This window comes from Lissotriton helveticus, chromosome 6 (genome assembly GCF_964261635.1).
Source record: "Lissotriton helveticus chromosome 6, aLisHel1.1, whole genome shotgun sequence".
NCBI lineage: Eukaryota > Metazoa > Chordata > Amphibia > Caudata > Salamandridae > Lissotriton > Lissotriton helveticus.
Genome location: NC_136067.1, coordinates 1,776,936,395 through 1,776,955,052, shown reverse-complemented (window position 1 = coordinate 1,776,955,052; position 18,658 = coordinate 1,776,936,395). Strand labels below are relative to the sequence as shown.

Sequence of the window (18,658 nt, the reverse complement as noted above, 5' to 3'; positions counted from 1 at the left end):
GCTGTGCAAGACTCAGCCCCATCTTCAGCAGAATTCCTTCCTAAACAGATTAGCAGGGCTGTGATGGTAACAGCCCATACCCAAACTGAATCCCTTCCTGAAAAGGTTGGTGGGGCTGTGATGGCCACAGCCCAAACTCAAACTGATTCATGTGTTGTGAAGCCTGAAACTATGGATTACTCCACACAAACAGAGAGCACTGAGGAGGAAGAGATTGTTTGGACTGATACAGGGTGCCCACAGAACTGTGGACATCATACATCAGGCCAACTTCTCACAGACACCTCTCTATATTCGCCTACCCGGTCACCGTGGTGGTCTAAAAGAGCATTTGCTGGGCTATACTGGGGACTCTCTTGGACAGAGCTATTCTTCCCTAGTCAATCTAGTTCTTGCAGAGACATCAATGGGTCAAATCTGTTCGTCAGATAAACCGCTCCTTGATTCCTAACCTGAGCGTAAGGCGTAAAATGTCGTGTTCCCACCCTGTTCCACTCGCTTCTAATTTATGCTTCCATATTATAATCTAGATTCGGAGGGCCCCTGGGATAAAAGAAATGTAGGGGCCTAACTCTAATGTTTGTGTTTTGTGTGTATGGTCCCTAATGTACAATCTGATCCACAATGTGTGGATTCCTAAAATTCACCACCACTGAGTCCACACTAATGTCTTTGCGCCTACTCCCTACCCAACTCACCCTACGTACCAACAGAATCTCCCCCGCTCCCTCTCTTCACGGAGTCTAAACTTGTTAAACCAGAACACGACTTTATTTTTAAGCTCTCTATGGGTCTCGGTATGTTCTGGCCTTAGCTCAGGCACCCCCGTAAGGACAACTACATAGGGGGCGGCTTGCGGGGGCAGGTTTAAACTAGGCAATTTGTTCTTGGTATCCCTAGTCGAAAGTCTTTCTTCCTGATGCCGCGACGGGTCATCTGGGATAGTCTGTCTATGGACTATTGCCTGATGCTTAATCTTCGACCCCCCCTATTTTCCTCCCTTACAGAGGTGGTGTTTTCCTTTACAACCCGGGTTATGGGAGGCCCCTGTGCGCCCACCAGTTTGTTCGGGAGTGTTGTCACTTTAGCTTGTCCTATTACGGGGATGCTATCTATCCTCATCTTCAGGTTTGCGGGGGTGATTTCCCCTCCTGGTGTGCTATTTGGCGTAGGGTGGGTGCTTACGGCTCCCAGCCCCTTTGCTTTCACCAAGGACACGCCTTATCCAACCTACTAGTGATTAATTTCATTTGCGTGTTAATTACACTTTCTAGGTGAGCCTGGAGGTCTGCAATGATTTGAGTCGCCCACCTGGGGGGACTGGAGTATGTGATTGCCCCTCACTTATCGGTAAGCTCCCTCTGCACGGCTTCTGACTCCCTATTGTAACTAAGGTACCCTTTCTTTGATTTTTCCTGGGCCTTAACCTCTTCCTTTTCTCACCCCCGTGTGTCAATACCTCCACTCCATGGACCACCTGTACTTCTGGGTCCCCCCCCTGTCCACAAGGTATGTCCATGGGGTCTGGCTCTGGTGAAGTGGGAATGTTAATTAGGTTCACCTCTGAATCGGAATCTGCCTGTGGGTCTATTAAATCAATTTGCGGAGTTAAAGAGAGGCACCTCTCTGTTCGCTCTATTTCCTCCGATACTTCCACAATCACTTTACGCAGCATTTTATCAATTGCTGTGGGTTGTTTGGGTGTCATAAAGTGCCCTCCCTTACATTTGCCAGCTAAACCGCGGGCCAGAGAGGTGAGCTGGGTCAGCCTCGCCGCTATCATTTTCACTGGACTGGCCATAATATGGTTAGGTTATTCCCGGTTTAAGTTAGAGGCGTGAACCACAGTATGGGCTCTTTTTCAACCACAACTTCACCCCCCTGCCTGTTACTCAGTTTATATTGTGTCTATAGAACAGTCACACTTTCCGGGGCGAGGTCAACAGTACCTTGAATGTAGATGGCTGTGGCCTAAGGGGGGTGGCCCGACCCGGCCTCCTTTGGCCCCCGATGGCCACAGATGGCCCCGCCCTTTTCCCGGGCGCGTCCCTGCGCGCGTCCCACAGTGCGGGGCACAGCTGAGATTTCTAGCGCCTCCTGACGCGTTATTGGCGGTGGTGTCAGCTGCTGCCACTAGGGAGCCTGGGGCATGGAGTCCTCCTCACTCCTCCTGCGGCCGTTGAGATGCACTTGCGGCGGCTAAGGTGCAGAACGGGGAGCCCAACACCCAAGCAACTGTCAGGTGAGCTGTAGCAATGGCCCCTCGCGTGTGTAAAGTGCCCCCGCTCCACCGGGGCACAGCTGAGATTTCTAGCGCCTCCTGGCGCGTGATTGGCGGTGGTGTCGGCTGCTGTCGCTAGGGAGCCTGGGGCATGGAGTCCTCCTCACTCCTCCTGCGGCCGTTGAGATGGACTTGCGGCGGCTGAGGTGCAGAACGGGGAGCCCAACACCCAAGCAACTGTCAGGTGAGCTGTAGCAATGGCCCCTCGCGTGTGTAAAGTGCCCCCGCTCCACTGGGACACAGCTGAGATTTCTAGCGCCTCCTGGCGCGTGATTGGCGGTGGTGTCGGCTGCTGCCTCTAGGGAGCCTGGGGTATGGAGTCCTCCTCACTCCTCCTACGGCCGTTGAGATGGACTTGCGGCGGCTGAGGTGCAGAACGGGGAGCCCGACATCCAAGCAACTGTCAGGTGAGCTGTAGCAATGGACCCTCGCGTGTGTAAATTCTGATTCTCTGCACACCATACAACAAACCTGCCTCAACGGTAGGCATATATCGTTTTGGTGGAGGGATGCCTGGCTGCCAGAATAACATTACAGATTCTGGACGCAAGATCGAAAGCTATCAACAGTCACCGCTCAATCGCCACGCAAGAAGGCAAAGCGTTAAAAGTTCAGGTGGGGAATCCCTCCTCCTGATGTAACATAAGATCCTCCCAACGGGCCAGCTGATCGGAGGACCAATGGCAATGCTCAATACCTTGGGATACCGAACTCTCCGAGCCCAGTCTGCAGCCACAAGAATGACTTGAGCCTGGTCATTCCTGATCTTCTTGAAAACTCTGGCAGGAGTGGTATGGGTGGATAGGCATACAGGAGGTGTGAGCTCCACTCGAAATGAAAGCCCCTCCGAGAGAGAGCCACCTTGGAAACTCCAGCGTGCAGAACTGTTGAGATTGCATGTTCTCGGCAGTGGAGATTTAACCAAGGCTCTACCCATTGCTGAAAGAGACCTTGCACAACTTCCGGATGGAGATGCCACTTGTGATCAGCTAGGCATCTTTGGCTGAGTTTGTCCACCTTGGCATTCAGACAGCCTGTCCGGTGTTGAACCACCAGGGAAAAGCCCTGCTGTTTCAGCCATGTCCAGAGATGCAGGTTCTCTTTATAAAGGGTTCACAAAACCACCCTGCCATGTTTGTTGCAGTACATGGTGGTGGTGCTGTTGTCCGTGAACACTTTCAACAGTGTTCCCTCAGTGGAAAGTAGAAAGGCTTTTAATGCGAGCTGGATTGTCCAGAGCTCCAGAAGGTTGATGTAGAGTCCAGATGTTGCCGGAGTCCAGAGGCCTCTGAACTCCACCTCTCCCAGATAGCCACCCCATCCAAGAAGTGATGCATCCGTCACTACTATCAGGCGTGTTCGGGAAGCGAGAGGAGTCTGCAGCTGACCCAATCGCAGTTTGTTAACCACCACTGCAGATCCTGTGTAGTTCCCACAGAGATATGGACCATGTCGGAGAGATTTCCCTGATGCTGCACCCACTGGAACTTCAGATCTCACTGCAGAGCCTGCATATGCCAGTGGTCATGTATCACAAGCAGGATGCAGGATGGCATGAGGCCCAGCAGCCTCAGAGTCAGTCTCACTGAAAGCCAGGATAGAAGCTGAAATATTGGTATTGTTACCCGAACTTCTTGGACTCGCATTTAGGAGGATATAGACCGAACTGCACCGTATCCAGAACAGCTCAGATGAAAAGGGAGCATTTGGGATGGAGTCAGGTGTGACTTCGGCACATTGATAGTGAACCCCAGCAAATGCAGGAGATCTGCCGTAGCCTGGAGATGGCAGATGACCGCCTAGGGCGAGCCCGCCTTTAACAGCCAGTCGTCGAGATAGGGGAAGACTGGCAGCCCTGATCTCCGCAGAGAAGCTCTATACACCGCTATCACCTTGGTGAACACCAGAGGTGTGCTGGTAAGGCCAAAGGGGAGCATGGTAAACTGAAAGTGCATGTGGCCCACCAAGAGCTGCAGGCACCATCTGTGGGCAGGCAGTACGGCAAAGTGAGCGTGCTGTAAGTGCAATGCTACCATCCAGTCTCTCGGGTCCAAGGCATGCAAGACTTGAGCGAGTGTGAGGATATTAAACTTCTGCTTCTTGAGGAAGAAATTCAGGGGGCGCAGGGCTGGGATAGGATAGGATGAGGGCCTCCGTCCTTCTTGGGCACAAGAAAGTAGCTGGAATAGCAACCGCAACCTTCTTCTGACGTGTGCACCCTCTCTATGGCTCCCTTGGCCAAGAGAGCTGTCACTTCCTGGCGGAGAAAGGTGAGATGGTCCTTTGTCAACCTGTCACAAGCAGGTGGCATGTGGGGGAGAGGGGAGACACAAAACAGAGGGAGAAGCACGTCTGACACTTTGAAGGACCCATCAGTCTAATGTTCTAGACCTCCACTGGGGCAAGTGATGGCATATCCTGCCTCCCATTGGGTGCCCATGATGGTAAGAGGGCAACCTATAAGGGTTTGGAGGCTGCAGCTGCCAGGAGGTAGTGGGCTGGCCTGGCCTCTGGCTACCCGATCCACAGGGTCTGTGGGTACTGTGTCCTCGGCCACACATAAGCTGGGAAGCTTGCACAGTGAAGTGACTGGATGGGTATAGACGCAGCTGGAAGCCCCTTCCATGGGCACAAAAGGAGCAAAAGGTAATCCAGGGGTGGGGAGGGCCAATGGAAAGGCCCAACGACCAGGCCGTAGCCCTGTTGTCCTTTAACAGCTCTAGAGCTGAATCCCCCATGTCTCTTAAGAGACAGGAGCCATCAAAGGGCATGTCCATAAGCGATGCTTGGACATCGCCCTGACAAGTAAGTTGTCCTCCGCCAGGCAATGCAACACTTCAATGAAACCGCTCTGCACAGGGAGTCGGTGGCATCCAGTCCACTTGTAATCGTGAATTTTGCTGCGTCTATCCCGTCAGCAATTGCCTGGGAGAGAACAGCCCGGGTCGCCTCCGGGACCATGGGCAGCACCTGCACAACTGAATCCCACACTGAATGGGAGTAACAGCCCAAAAAGCATGCAGTGCTCATGGACCACAGTGCCAGGCTGGTGGATGAAAACACCTTCTTCTCTAAGGTGTCCAGCCTCTTGGATTGGGATGAGGGGGGTCGGAGGGAGGTGTAGGGAATGAGCCTGGATTTTACGTGGGAAGTAGAGGCTTGGACCACCAAGCTCTCTTAGGTGGGGTGCTGTTTAAGGAAATTGGGTTTCCCTGGGGCTGGGTCAGGGCAGTGGTGGTGGTGGTGGTGGTGGGCAATCGTCCTGTTCACAGGAGCCCCTGTGCTAGGCTTGAACCAGGTCCGAAGCAGGATGTCAGTAAGGGCTTCATTGAATGAGAAAAGTGGTTCAGAGCGGGTCAATCCCAGTTGAAGCATCTCCATCAAGACGTCAGTCTTGACTGCCACCGAGGGCAGGCTAAGGTTCAGGACCTCGGCTGCCCTCCTTACCACCATTGGAAAGATGCTACTTCAGAAGGAGGAAAAAGTATGTCAGTATTTGTAGAAGTGTTTAGTCCACTGGGCTCCTCCAAGTCCTCAAACCAGTCCATCTGTGGATCTAAGGGCTGCATTCTTCAGGTTTCAGCAACATCGCCCCTAAAGCTCCCAGAATCCCAGCCCATAGGAATAGGGCTCAGGCTCCAGCCTGAAGGGCATGGCTCCAGTCGGGGATCAGAATGGGAATGGCGTCCTCATGAGCATTGGCATCAGGACTGGTGCTGGAGAAGGTCAAGGTGGTATGACCAGTGCTGGTTCGGATCCATCTGTGGGTCTAAGGGGCCCAATTGGTTCCGGAGTCGCCGATGTGGAACCAGTAGGGGCACCTCCCGGACCCACAGGGCCCGAAGGCGCACCAGGGACATCTAAAGGATTTGGGGGCTGGGCCGAACATATTTTGGCGACACGTGTTCGAAACAGCTTTGAATTTACAATTTAATTTCAGCTTTTTCAAGCCACCTTTGGCCAGGTCACAGACACTGGACAGGCAGACTGGTCCAAATTCTAAATGTGTTTTCATCTAATATGCAGGGATAGTGATGTGTGTTTTCAATATTGTAATATAGCAACAGCTAACTAAATATTATGGCAAATAATTTCTGTGACCCACTGACATTTCACGTATGTTAGGTCCTGTTTTGATGTAAAAGAATGAATGTTGCATGGTGTTGAAAGAAAAAAAAAATTCTCAGCAAAATGTCTCTAATATACTCCCGCACATTACCCGTATTAAACATAAATTAGAGGAAAATTATATTTAAAACAATCTATGTTTAAAAATAATTCAAGGTCATCCGAGCAGGACTGTGTGGAGAACAGAGCCAGATCTATCAGGAGAACCCCTGAAAGACTGGGGCACTGGGCAAGAGTGCACTTTGCCCATGTGTTAAAACATCCCTGAGGTGCACCAGCTGGAGCGGTCCATTCAAATAGGAGGTGCAAGGCCTCATAAAACCCCAGGAGTGAGCGGGAGTCGCTCAGGTCCTAGAAACTCAGGGAAGCACAGAGCTGACCGAGGCACTGGCCCAACCACAGAGCCAGGCCTCATCTCTTTAGCCGACAGATAAGGTGAAATTGAAGAACTCTTCACCTCCGTTCTATTTTTCTTTCTGTGGTACTTACCCAAGTGGTCCGACGACTTGGAATGCAATGAAGATTGTGGATTCCGCAACCGATCCCGGGACCTTCCTCTCAAGCGGAATCAAGAGCGTTACAGCATCGCTCACCGGGCAGCAAGGAGCTTGAGGTATCGCTCCCTCATGGCCATTGGGCACATAGCGCGGCAATCGGCACAAGTCTTTGTGTCGTGGTCACGTTCCAAGAACCAGAGGCATACAAGGTGCGGATTTGTAACCGACATCTGTTGATGATAGGCACCAAAGTGCTTGATTGGAGACTAGCAGACATCAAAGGACCTTCAACAAAATGTTAATGAAGCACAGTCAAAAAGTGACTTAAGCAATAGCTCTCTCCGGATAGAAAAGAACTGACATCAGCGCACTGGGGTGATGACTATATAGGCACCACGCACTTAACTTCTGGCTTGGATGATGCCAGGCAAAGCCAATCAACACAAACTACAGGCACACAGGGTACTGCTCAAGAAAAGTTTCCCGATCCAGTCTAATGCCTGGAGATAATGTAAAGGTAAGGAATCTGTGGCTAGAAGTCTCTATCAGATACTTGTATCAGGTATGCCACTGCCGACTGTAGCATAGTTTTAAGCTGCCATTTCGACATGGGAAAATAAACCTCTTGCCAGGCCTAAAGCTTCTTTTTGAATGCATATAAGTCACCCCAAGTTAGGCAATAAAGGCCCATGGGCAGGGTGCATTATATTTAAAAAGTAGGACATGTGAGTTTAAGTTTTACATTTCCTGGTTGAAAAACCCCCTAAGTTCTTTACTCACTACTGATTGGATTATCTCTCCCATTGGATAACATTGGGTTCCATTATTACATTTCATTTGATAAATGCTACCTTTTGATTGGGAGCAGGTTGAAATGTCATGTTTGGATTCAAATGAATTGTAATTTAAAATACTCTTCAACTGTAAAGTCACAAATCTGAAAATGCCACTTTTAGAAAGTTGACATTTTCTAACTCTAACCATTTGGTCCATGCTGCCAGTTGCCTGGGTCACATGACTGTGAGTAAATCTGCTGTTGGGGGTTGTGTATTCCTGTCAGACAGAAAGACAAAGGGGACTGGGTGTAGGCAGGATGGACCATTCTGCCTGAATGGCTGAGGGTGGAACTGTTCCCTGACCCACTTACACTTCAAAGGGCACACAAAGAAACCGGGCACCAGCCTTTTGACGCCCCACACTTCTAGGAGCCTTGGCAGGGGAAGGGAAGAGCTTTACAGAACCAATGTAGGGATAGCCCAGGCTGTCACCCCACTTCCAAGGCTGGCACCAGGTATACATATTGGTCTATCAGAATACCTCTTCAGTATACTTCTGGTCCTGTGGAAGACTTCAGAATGACAGCCTGGACCCCCACCCTCCTCTTACCAGAGAACTGTCCTGCTTCTTGAAGTCCTGCCTTGCTGCTTTAAGGAGAATTGGACAATCTACTTGAACCCAGGACCAACAAAAGAAAATCCAAGGGCTAGTTGGCTATCCTCATGTGTGAACTACAGGGAAATAAAAAGCTACAGAGACCATGGCTCTGCACCTAGCCTCTGCTGCAGTGAGTCCCAGTCCCATCAAGTGGTGTCCCCAGGCCCTTGGATTTGGTATTAGAGGTGTTGCTTGTGCCTAACCCTAAAACTTGGGACTTAAACAAAGGTATACAGTCTTTTGTAGCCCTCGTTGGCTACATCCTGCATCTATCAAGTTACAAAGTATGAAGGTAAAAATCTTCACAACAAACCCATCCAGTGGCTCCCCTATGACGATGCATCCTCGGACACCGTCTTCTGCCTTGCCACGCTTAACTCTACCTTCTCAGGAACTTATTTTAAGTAAGAAGGTAAGCTAAGACCGGGCCCAGTACCGCTATCGCTGTAGCCTTAACTTTTGACTTTGCCCCGGTCTCTCATGACCACAGTTGATATTTTGCAGTAAAAACTTAAAAAATTCATAACTCCGATTCCACTGATTGGATGTAATTTATTTTTGTGTAATTTTATCATTAAAATTGACTTTTGTTTTCTAAATTGGTTTGTGATTTTTTGTGTTTTCACTTTAGTACCGTTTGTGTGCTACAAAAAACTTTACATGTTGCCTCTAAGTTAAACCTGAGTGCTGTTGCGGCAAGCTACCAGAGGGTTAAGCACAGGGTAATGTACCTGATCAGGATTGTGGAGGTTTATCTACTCTACCAATAACCCAATTTCTTACAAGGACAGTAAAAGAACTCCTGGGAAGACCACAAGACTGACCTCAAGAAGCAAACATGTTTTAGTTGAACAGTTTCCTGTCAATTACACAGGAACGATAGGAACTAAGATTGTTGTGAAGCTACCCTAACTCTTGCAGGTGGCTGTGTCAAATGTCAGTAAAGGATCAATAAGACTTGTGCTATTAGCCTACACCATCAAATGCAGCTACCAGTACAAACATAGGCTAATATCCAGAACGGAGTTACTCGTTCCATGTCTTAATATAATATTAGCAAATTAAAAATACATTTTAAAATGGGGAAAATCAGGTTTTACAAGTATATGGCAATATTACGAGGGCTGAGCCACACACCACCTTTGCCATACATCCAATAAGGATCATGGGTGGTGCAGATGAAGATTCAACTAGGTGACTCCCCCCATTAAGCTGCAGCAGCGGAGTGCTTGCTTCTCTCTCCATCAGCCACTGGGTTTGCGAAAGACAGCATCTGCCAAGCAGGATGCCTACATTTAACAAGATAATGGTGTCTGCTCGTTTCCTTCCTTCTGAAAGTTATATGTTCATTTCTTATAGGAGAACAACTTACAAAGTAAAAAAAAACAAAAAACAAGACCACCCCATTTTCTCGTTCTACCTAGATATCTATCTTGTTATTTCCTGGCAACAAACAGACAATGATTGGAAAAAAAGGATAATAGCATCACTCCTTCACAGAACTGTATTACAGCACACTGGTTTGGAAAAGGAAGCATGTAACATCATTACAGCACATGTAGTGTAACAATATTGTGGAAGATTTGAGTGCATACTGTAAGAAGACATACCTGGAATACTGGCTATGTGCAGTAAAATAAATACGTGTGAAGATATTACATTTATCAGTTCTAATGGAATTGGCTCTTGCTGTAAATTCTGGTAAGCAATATTTTTTAGAGGATCTAATGATTAAGAGAGAACATTAACTGGTATTCCCTACTGATATTAACCTGATATTTATCAGATGTTGCGCTGAGAAAGAAAGATCTGCCTTAAGCTGTTGAATAACAAAGGCAGAACTGAAAGGTCTTTTTCAGGAATTATCAAGTTTGAGTTTGTGCTACTGCAAGTGGGTGAATGAGAATTATTCAATGGGTGAATGGTAAATCAATGACTGCATGAATGGAAGAATGTGAGTGTGCATGGGTGACTGGGCGAGGGAGTTAAGAGATAAACGGCTGTATCGGCAGGGGCGGATAAATGAGGACTGCATGAGTGAATGAATGAGTGAGTGCATGGTGGATAGATCCATTAACACAACCTCTGACATTAATTCGTCCAACCACTGAATCATTCTCGCCCTCACCTAACAAAACCAGACACAGAAACTTGCAAATCAACGAAGGATTTTGCTTGTAAACCACACCTATTGGCTTTTTCAGTGTTCGTTCTGTATGCATACACAGATATGGCATAATATTTTAATTTACAGTACATCATACTGTTATCAAGAGCCACACAAAATAATTCTGGATTAGAATAGTACTTCAGAATGTCTTCGGGAATCATCTATGAAAACGTGAAACAACACTACAACACCCATCATTTGGTGGATTGCAATATAAACAAATAGAAGTTAAAACGTGGTTTTATCACTGTTACATTCATCATATATCTTCTTAATAAAATAGCACATCTATCAGTTTCTGTTGGCGAATTTATAAATAAAATGATATTTCTAGGAGCATTAACAGACCTTTCATTGACACACCACCTGCAGAATTCATCCTTCACCCTGTCAGGAATGTTGACCTTCACTGTCAGGATCTTCAGATTTTCCCCACGGTTAATGGCCAGAATCTAAGTGCAAACATAAATGGCACAGACAGATGACGCACAAAATACCCAAAAGATAAAGCTAGAGAGTGAGCATTTTTACGAACTCTTACATTTTGCAACAACTTATGCAGGTGGTTATCAACCTGGAATATTACAAGCTAAGTGTACACTTCTCCTTTATATTTAACTTAACTATATTTAAACAGTTAATACAATGTTTGTTTTTTCATTAGAATGTAATTGCAATTTGCAGAAATCATATTTGCATATATATCTATCCAGGGATATAGAGATTTTCAAGAAAACTGAAACAGTGATTAGACAGCAAGATACAGGCTTCTTTAACCACAGGGCGCAAGAATAACAAAAGCATCTTGTATAGCAAACAGCAGCATAATGATGTTCTTTAGAAAAGTAGAGGAAAAGAAAAACAACCATAATCGCTTCAGTGACTTGCAGTTCCAGCACTAAAATAGAATTGATGAGGATCTGAAGTTTTTAACTGGTCGAAAAGGTTAAAGACTCCCAGGTTGAGTACAGATCTCTTGGCAACACAATAGGCTAGGACTACAATGTTTTCTAACTTTCATATAGCTTGGGATTATTTTGTGTCAAGTAACAGTCGAAGGCCAAACGGCAGTCATAAAAATATTCCTAAAAAGGTTGACACCAATGGAGTCTTAATAAATGGTTTACATTTTTTTTTTGTTTTAGAAAAATGGGAGTGGGGATTCCTATAGATTTAGTGTAAAGGTGACATTTAACCAATTCTTTAAAAAAGGAGCATTTTTCTATACACTATTTTCAAAACCACACACACCTGCGCAGCTCATGTCTAAGTTCCTAGGTGCACTGAAGTGGGTAAAAGCAATTAAAAAATTTGGGAAAACACCCTCAAAGAAGTGACTTTATATATTAGGGGTGAGCGGAACTCGCAGAGTTTCAATCTGCGGAATTCCGTAGAGTTACCTAAAAGTTCAGTGAGCGGGCGGAATTCAGCATGGTGTGCTGCTTGCACTGATTTTTAGCAACGGGAGCTTGTTCTGTGCTGTAAAATCAGCGCAAACGGCACAACGTGGGGGGCCAGCGGGCGCTGCTTCTTTCTGCCACTGGAGTAGATTTTCTACTCGAGCGGCAACTTTCTCAACACAAACAGACCACCTGCATTGAGAAATCTCGTGAGGAGGGGTGTTAGCGCCTGAAAATGGTGCTAGAGGATGCAAATCCTTGCTCATGCTCGCCAACTTAATGTTGGTGAGCCGCGTGTGAGAAAAAAAAGTCTGCCACACAGGGTATGGCAGAGTTTTGCTGGAACTCTGAGTTCCAAGCAGAACGCGAAGTGAGCAAAACTGAGCGAACTCCGTCGGCTAAGGGGAAGTTTTTGCCCACCCCTACTTTAATATGCATTTACCACACTAGTATGATCTACTTCCACAGGAGAATAACTTCTGTGCCCGCTGTCACTTAGGACAATGGAAAATAACATAAATGAGGCCGAACAAACCCACTTGTAACTGACATCCTTCTAATGAAAAATCAAGTCTGACTTTGAGTTTCAAGAGAGGGATTTTGCAGACAGTTTACACTTCCATCGGAGATCAACCTTACATTTGTTTGCTTGTGACTTCAGTTCATTCAGAATCTGAAATAAACCGTTTGACAGTGCTGAGTTCAAAAGCCTCGTGTATTAGCAGTCTCTCTTATTGCAAACAAATTCGGAATAGGCCTTTCAATGCTTTTAAAAATCAAATATAGCATACGAGTAACATTTCAGCTTTGACACACTTTCACTAGATTGTTTTGCCACTGGCCTCTGCTAGTTGAGGATTAAAACAGTTGGTAAGATTTTGTTAGTTATGTTTATTCATGCAGTCGGTACTGGCATTAATGCATTCCAATGAGTAAAGGCCATAACACTAGATGACTTAGAAGCCAATAATTCCGGCTCATTCGAGTAACCATGACTGTCTTTCTGCGATGGATTTCGTATAGATGAAACTGCCAATGGTACTGAAGCACAGTGCCTCGAGCCCTAGTGGATAGCTATTAAAAGCCTAAGGCTTGCCAAAACATTTCTGCAAAAACACAACAGATGCACACAAAAGTTTTCCTTGAAATATTATAACTTCCAGGAGTATACAAAAACCGTAAAAAAAACAGCTGCTGGAAGCTGGCCAGGCTTTAGCGCTGCACATGTTGCTTCCTGCTTTTTAAATGCCCTAAGCACTGTCACAACAGAGCATCCTGTGCCAATCACAGGCTTTAATTCAATCACTAGCTAAGTCAGACATGTCACATATGTTAAATACAATGGCTTAAAATGACTGCAGGATATAGTACCAATGTGTATTCCTCAGCTTGCCAGAGCGAGTGACATACTAGGACTGACATATCACTGAATAACAAGACCGATAATAAAAATCGCATGTGAAATATTATAGCACCGGGTACAGAGGCTGCCAAAACAAATGGTTTATTATATTTCATACTCGGATTTTAAAAAGACATTTGAACAAATCAAAGTCGCTCCGATTCACCTGCTCTGGTCTTTCAAAACTCTATTAGTTACCGTCTCTACAAACTGGAATTTAAATGACATTCTACGGTAAATGACTGCTTTACAGTGTTGACTCGTGTCACGCTAGCGTTTGTGTTTAGCATTCTTGCACTGTTCAAAACAATACACACAGGACTTTCTCAGGCACATCAGTCTGTCTTTTCCAGCACTTTACAGGTCTGAAGAAGCATTTTGTGTAAAAATAAATGTAATGCAATGAATGTAATCGCTCCAAGAATATAGTCTTTAATAATATATAAAATACATATCTGAGAAGGCAAAAAAAATGAGAAGATAGCATTTGACAAATGGCTCCAACTAAAATATAATAAAGGCAGCAGAAGAACATGAAATTCAGGGGACAAAAAAATGTAAAGAAAATGCTAACCAACAGAGAAGAAAACAATAGGTTAGAAAATAAACTAATGATAAATAGCGACAGTTGAGATTTCCATGAGTAAACAGGATTCCTACACAAAACAGAATGGAGCGACAAGTGAAACAACAAGTGAACAATTACAAAAATATGGCAACATAAAGAAATAACCTAAAAAAGCTCAGTGGTGAGTTTAGTGACGAAAAGCAGACTTCACAAACAGTATCTCCTTACTACTTGGTAGAAACATGGTGCCAGTTCATCAATAAAGTAATGAGGAGTACTTGCAAGCTGCCCAAGGTAGGATGTTTGGCTAATGCAAATAAGCTTAGGGGTCTTGGAGGCGGAGGCGTGAAGGGGTCAAGGAGGTAGACAAATTATTTCTCTTCAGTAATGCTCTTTCTGGTGGAAATCCCATTAAACCACAGATTCTTCACCTACTGAATTCCACCATGTGTCAGAATGTACATGGAAACTTTTTGCAAATTCTCATGCATGCTGATAGACGGCGCCATCTGACTGCAAAGGAACCGCGTTGTGCTTCCAGATGTGACGAGACTAGGCATCACCACTGCACAATGATTGGGAAGCAAGGCGCTCCACAGTAAGCTTCTTACAATACTAAAGATTCAAAGATGGCGGCCACCAACTAGTTTACATTTGTGTTCTATTGAGTTTCAAAAACTCATGTGCAGTGGGCCAACATCTTTGATTGGGAAAGAGCACAAGTCTTTTTATTTATAACAATTTCAGCCTTTGCGAATGCTAATTTGCTAAATGGTATGTATGTAACATTTTTGATGCAAAATAAGGAATAGCAAAATTTACTATTCCTTATTTTGCGATTGCACTTAAGGAATCGCAAATTTTGCGATTCCTTAAATGCAATGTATCAAAGAAAAAATAATTAAAAAATGCCCATAAGGATTCGCAAATTACCACCAACTTCTAGTTGGTGGTAAGTTGCGAATTCTTTAAAAAAAGCAATTTCCCAAAAAAACAAAGGTGCCATATGACGCTCATACATGCCCTTAGGGCATGTATGTGCGCCATATGCCCCCACATGTCATTTTCAGGGGTGCATCAGGGTGTTCTTGAGACACCCCTGCACCCTTGAAAATATTCCTAATTTGCGAATAGCAAATTGCTCATCGCAAATTTCCCCTTCATTCCTATGGGCCTCCTGGCCCATAGAAATGAATGGGTAATTTGCGATTAGCAATTTGCTAATCGCAAATTAGGAAGGTTAAGGAATCGCTAAAAAGAAGCGATTTTTTACATACATACCGTTTTGCGAATTCTAAAAAGCGATTCCTTAAAAATCGCTATTTAGAATTCGCAAAACGGAACTATGATACATATGGCCCTTGGTCAGGAAAACTTCAGAGATGTAAACATACTAAGAAGGCAGATTGTTGAGGAAACAGATATGATTTCATAACCTAAACTCAATATCCATCACACCCCCATCTATCTTGATAGGCCCAAGTAACGAGTCCCTTCTGGGAATCACAGCAGATGAGACACAAAGTGTTAATATTCCTGACATGTGGGGAACTTCCAGTACAAATGTGTCCGAGCCAAATAAAGCCTCTTGGTGCTGAAAGTACACATGCCAAGGTAGAGGCACTGCATTGAACGTTCTAAAACCACTATTTATATCTTTCTGATCACAGTGAGACACTGGCTGTAATCTAGCCAAACTCTACACCAGATCCAAGACCGGCATTAGGGTTGGATCCAAACCTCTGTCTCTGAAGCTGAGGCTGGCTGTGGTCCGATCCAGACAGACATGGCCTCCTGCAAGGACGCAGATGCATGGCCTGAAGATGCTGTTGGAGGCTTTGAGGTGTCCGTCAGTGTAAGGGAAAGCCCTGCCGGTAGAGTCAGACTGGGGTCCCAGTGGGTTCTGGAGGTGCTCCTGAGGTCTGGAACAGCTGAAGCATTGCCTCATTGAAAGTCTTTACCATCTGCGTAAGCTATGTGAAGTTTCACTTGCCATACAATGAAGCCCTCTGGATATACCAGGGAGCATTTGTTGCATGACTTCGAATCATGCTTGGATCCAAGGCATCCAAGACTGATGTCCTGTGAGTCTGTGGGCAACATCTGCTTCCTGCAGGTACAGCACAGCTTGACGCAGTGCTCCAGACCTGCATCGAAGGCCACAGAAAAAAAGGTACTGACACCAGCATGCAGGGGTGGCGGCTATATGCAGCTCCAGATCTTCACTACTGGAGGCAGGGCAAAGTCGCTGCAAGTCCATTGCATCAGTGCATTGGAGCAGTTGCAGAAATTGCCAGATTCAGGCTGGCATATTGGGAAATTCAAAAAGGGTGAAATCTACAGTTAAAAGTATCCATCAGAAAGAACAGTTACTGGTGGACACCAGTATGTCCAAATTCTTGTGTCGTACCTGAGCTCTAGGACCTTGTAAATGGTATCCAAGCACCAAACAAATATTATGAAGGGCAAGAGAAGGAACCATCAAGAGCAATACAGACTTCATTTGCCTGTAAAAGAACTGAGAGATTAAGATCTTTTAAACAAACTTTTGAAAATCATTCTAGCACTGGGCTGCCTAACAGAAACATTTCTTGTCAAGTGATCAAGACAAATTACACTGTGGGACTTTCAGGAAGAACTTTCCAATGGATGATAGTCTGTCTACGATACTGCAGGACTTTGTCATATATATCTCGCTAGGTCAGAGTAACATTTGTATTGCAATCCTAGCTTTCCCTTTGCCAATCAGGGTGCACATGCCTCATTTGTTTTGCACCATCTAAAAACTAAGCAAAAGATTTGGAAATGGTGCAGTACAAGTCAATATTATGATCAAGATAAACGCCTTTGAAGGCACATTCAATCATGGTCACATGCTCCTGAAAGAAAAAAAGGTTTCATACGACACAAAAGCTGAAAGTAATAATCTAAATGTATGCCTAAGTGAAAGCAGTGGTTAATGAATTATCTTAAGGAGCTGGCATAACCATTCAAGTTGAAAAACCACAATGACTGATTTGTGGAAGTGACAGCAAGCAAGGTTTGCCCCCTGTGGAATCCTTCCGCCACTGTTAGGCCCTCAACAGTCTCCTGTTTGCTGCGTAATAACTAGTGGAATGGCAACAAGTGAGCCCTGTTTACATCAGTTTCCTTCTATGGCACTAATGACCACTGAAACCAGAGAACACAATGAGTTTCCCTTGGTTATCACTTCCTGATTAAACAAACAAGGCAACACAGCCCAAGTATTTTTTTTGATGTGGAACACAATAAGAACTGTATCTTAGCATCATTTACACTCAACCAATTTGCCTTGATGCAATTGTGAATGATACCATCCTCAGATTGAAAATGCAAAAGATCAGCCAAGAATTCACATAATCCAAAATTGGTTGTGTGAGGTGTGCAAACAAACTCGATAAGCTCTGAGCAGTTCCTACAGAGACTATAATAATAATAATAATAATAATAATAATAATAAAAGCCTTTTATATAGCGCCTGGTTACACTAGAGAGACAGTGTGTCCCCGCGCTTTACGAACAAGGACTGGGCTGATATTGGGAAGCTGGGGGAGAATAATCGATAGGAACGGTAAAAGAGGCTCATACTTTCGGGAACAAGTGGGTTTTTAGTTTTTGGCAAAAAAAAAATTCTGAAGTTTCCATTCTGAGCTCAGAGGGAAGTGCATTCCATTGTTTGCTGGCCAAATATTTGAAAGATCTGCCGCCCATGCGTGCCCGGTAAGTTCTGGGCACTTGGAAGAGCATACAACCTTGGGATCTTAAGAGTCGTCTGGGTTGATACTTGGTCAATAGTTTTTGGAGGTATCTTGGTCCTTTTCCTTGGGCGATACGATGAGTCATACACATTGTTTTAAATGTGATGCGCTCACGTATGGGGAGCCAGTGAAGGGTGGCTAGGGCACATTTCCCTGATGACCTTCTTGATAGGTTAAGTGCCAGTCGTGCGACTGCGTTTTGGACGCATTGCAGACGCTGAAGACCTTTTTTACTCAAGCCTATATACAGTGAGTTGCTGTAGCCAAGATGGGGTGTTACTAGAGCATAAATCAGGGTTTTCCTATTTGTTGCAGGAAGGCAATCCAGCGTTTTGCGTAGAGTTTTAAGGATTCCGTAGCATTTGCCAGCAATCCCTCTAGTGTGGTGTTCGAGGGACAGAGTAGAATCTAATCTGACTCCTAGGTTTTTCACCTGCTCGGAGGGCTTTGGTATGGTGCCAAGTTCAGATGGCCACCATGCAGACGACCAGATGGACGGAGTCTTCCCAACACAAGAAGCTCCGTTTTATTTGCATTAAGGCATAGACAGTTGGTATTCATCCATCTAGCTAGGTCGCTGAGGCATGCCGAGAAGCAAGCTGAGGCTTCCTCGGGTGGTTGAGACAGTGTCACCACTAGCTGAGTGTCATCTGCGTATGACACTATCTCGACCCCATATGTCTCAACTATCCAAGCCAGGGGGGCCATGTACAGATTGAATAATGTAGGGCTCAAAATTGAGCCCTGCGGCACCCCATGTCTGAGTGCTCGTACTTCCGATTTGAAAGGGGGCAGTTGATTTGGAATTGTCTATTAGCTAAGAATGCACGCATCCATTCATGAGCCGGGCCATCGATTCTAGCTTCGCTGAGGCGTGAGAGTAGTATGGGGTGGGAGACTGTGTCAAATGCCGCGCTCAGATCTAATAAAAGGAGCGCGGCTGTCATCCCCTCATCTACTCTGCCCCTTAGCAGCTCCGTGGAAAAAAGAAGAGCTGAT

At 45.5% G+C, this 18,658-nt stretch overlaps 1 protein-coding gene across 1 annotated transcript in view; it reads right to left on the bottom strand.

Moving 5' to 3' along the window:
- The window catches only part of SRBD1 (S1 RNA binding domain 1), a 781,048-nt gene that overhangs the window by 444,790 nt on the left and 317,600 nt on the right, over positions 1 to 18,658 (bottom strand). Inside the window, exon 11 of the mRNA XM_078649673.1 lies at positions 10,859 to 10,962. Coding sequence (XP_078505799.1) covers positions 10,859 to 10,962 — 104 coding nt within the window. The remainder of the gene's footprint in view (positions 1 to 10,858; positions 10,963 to 18,658) is intronic.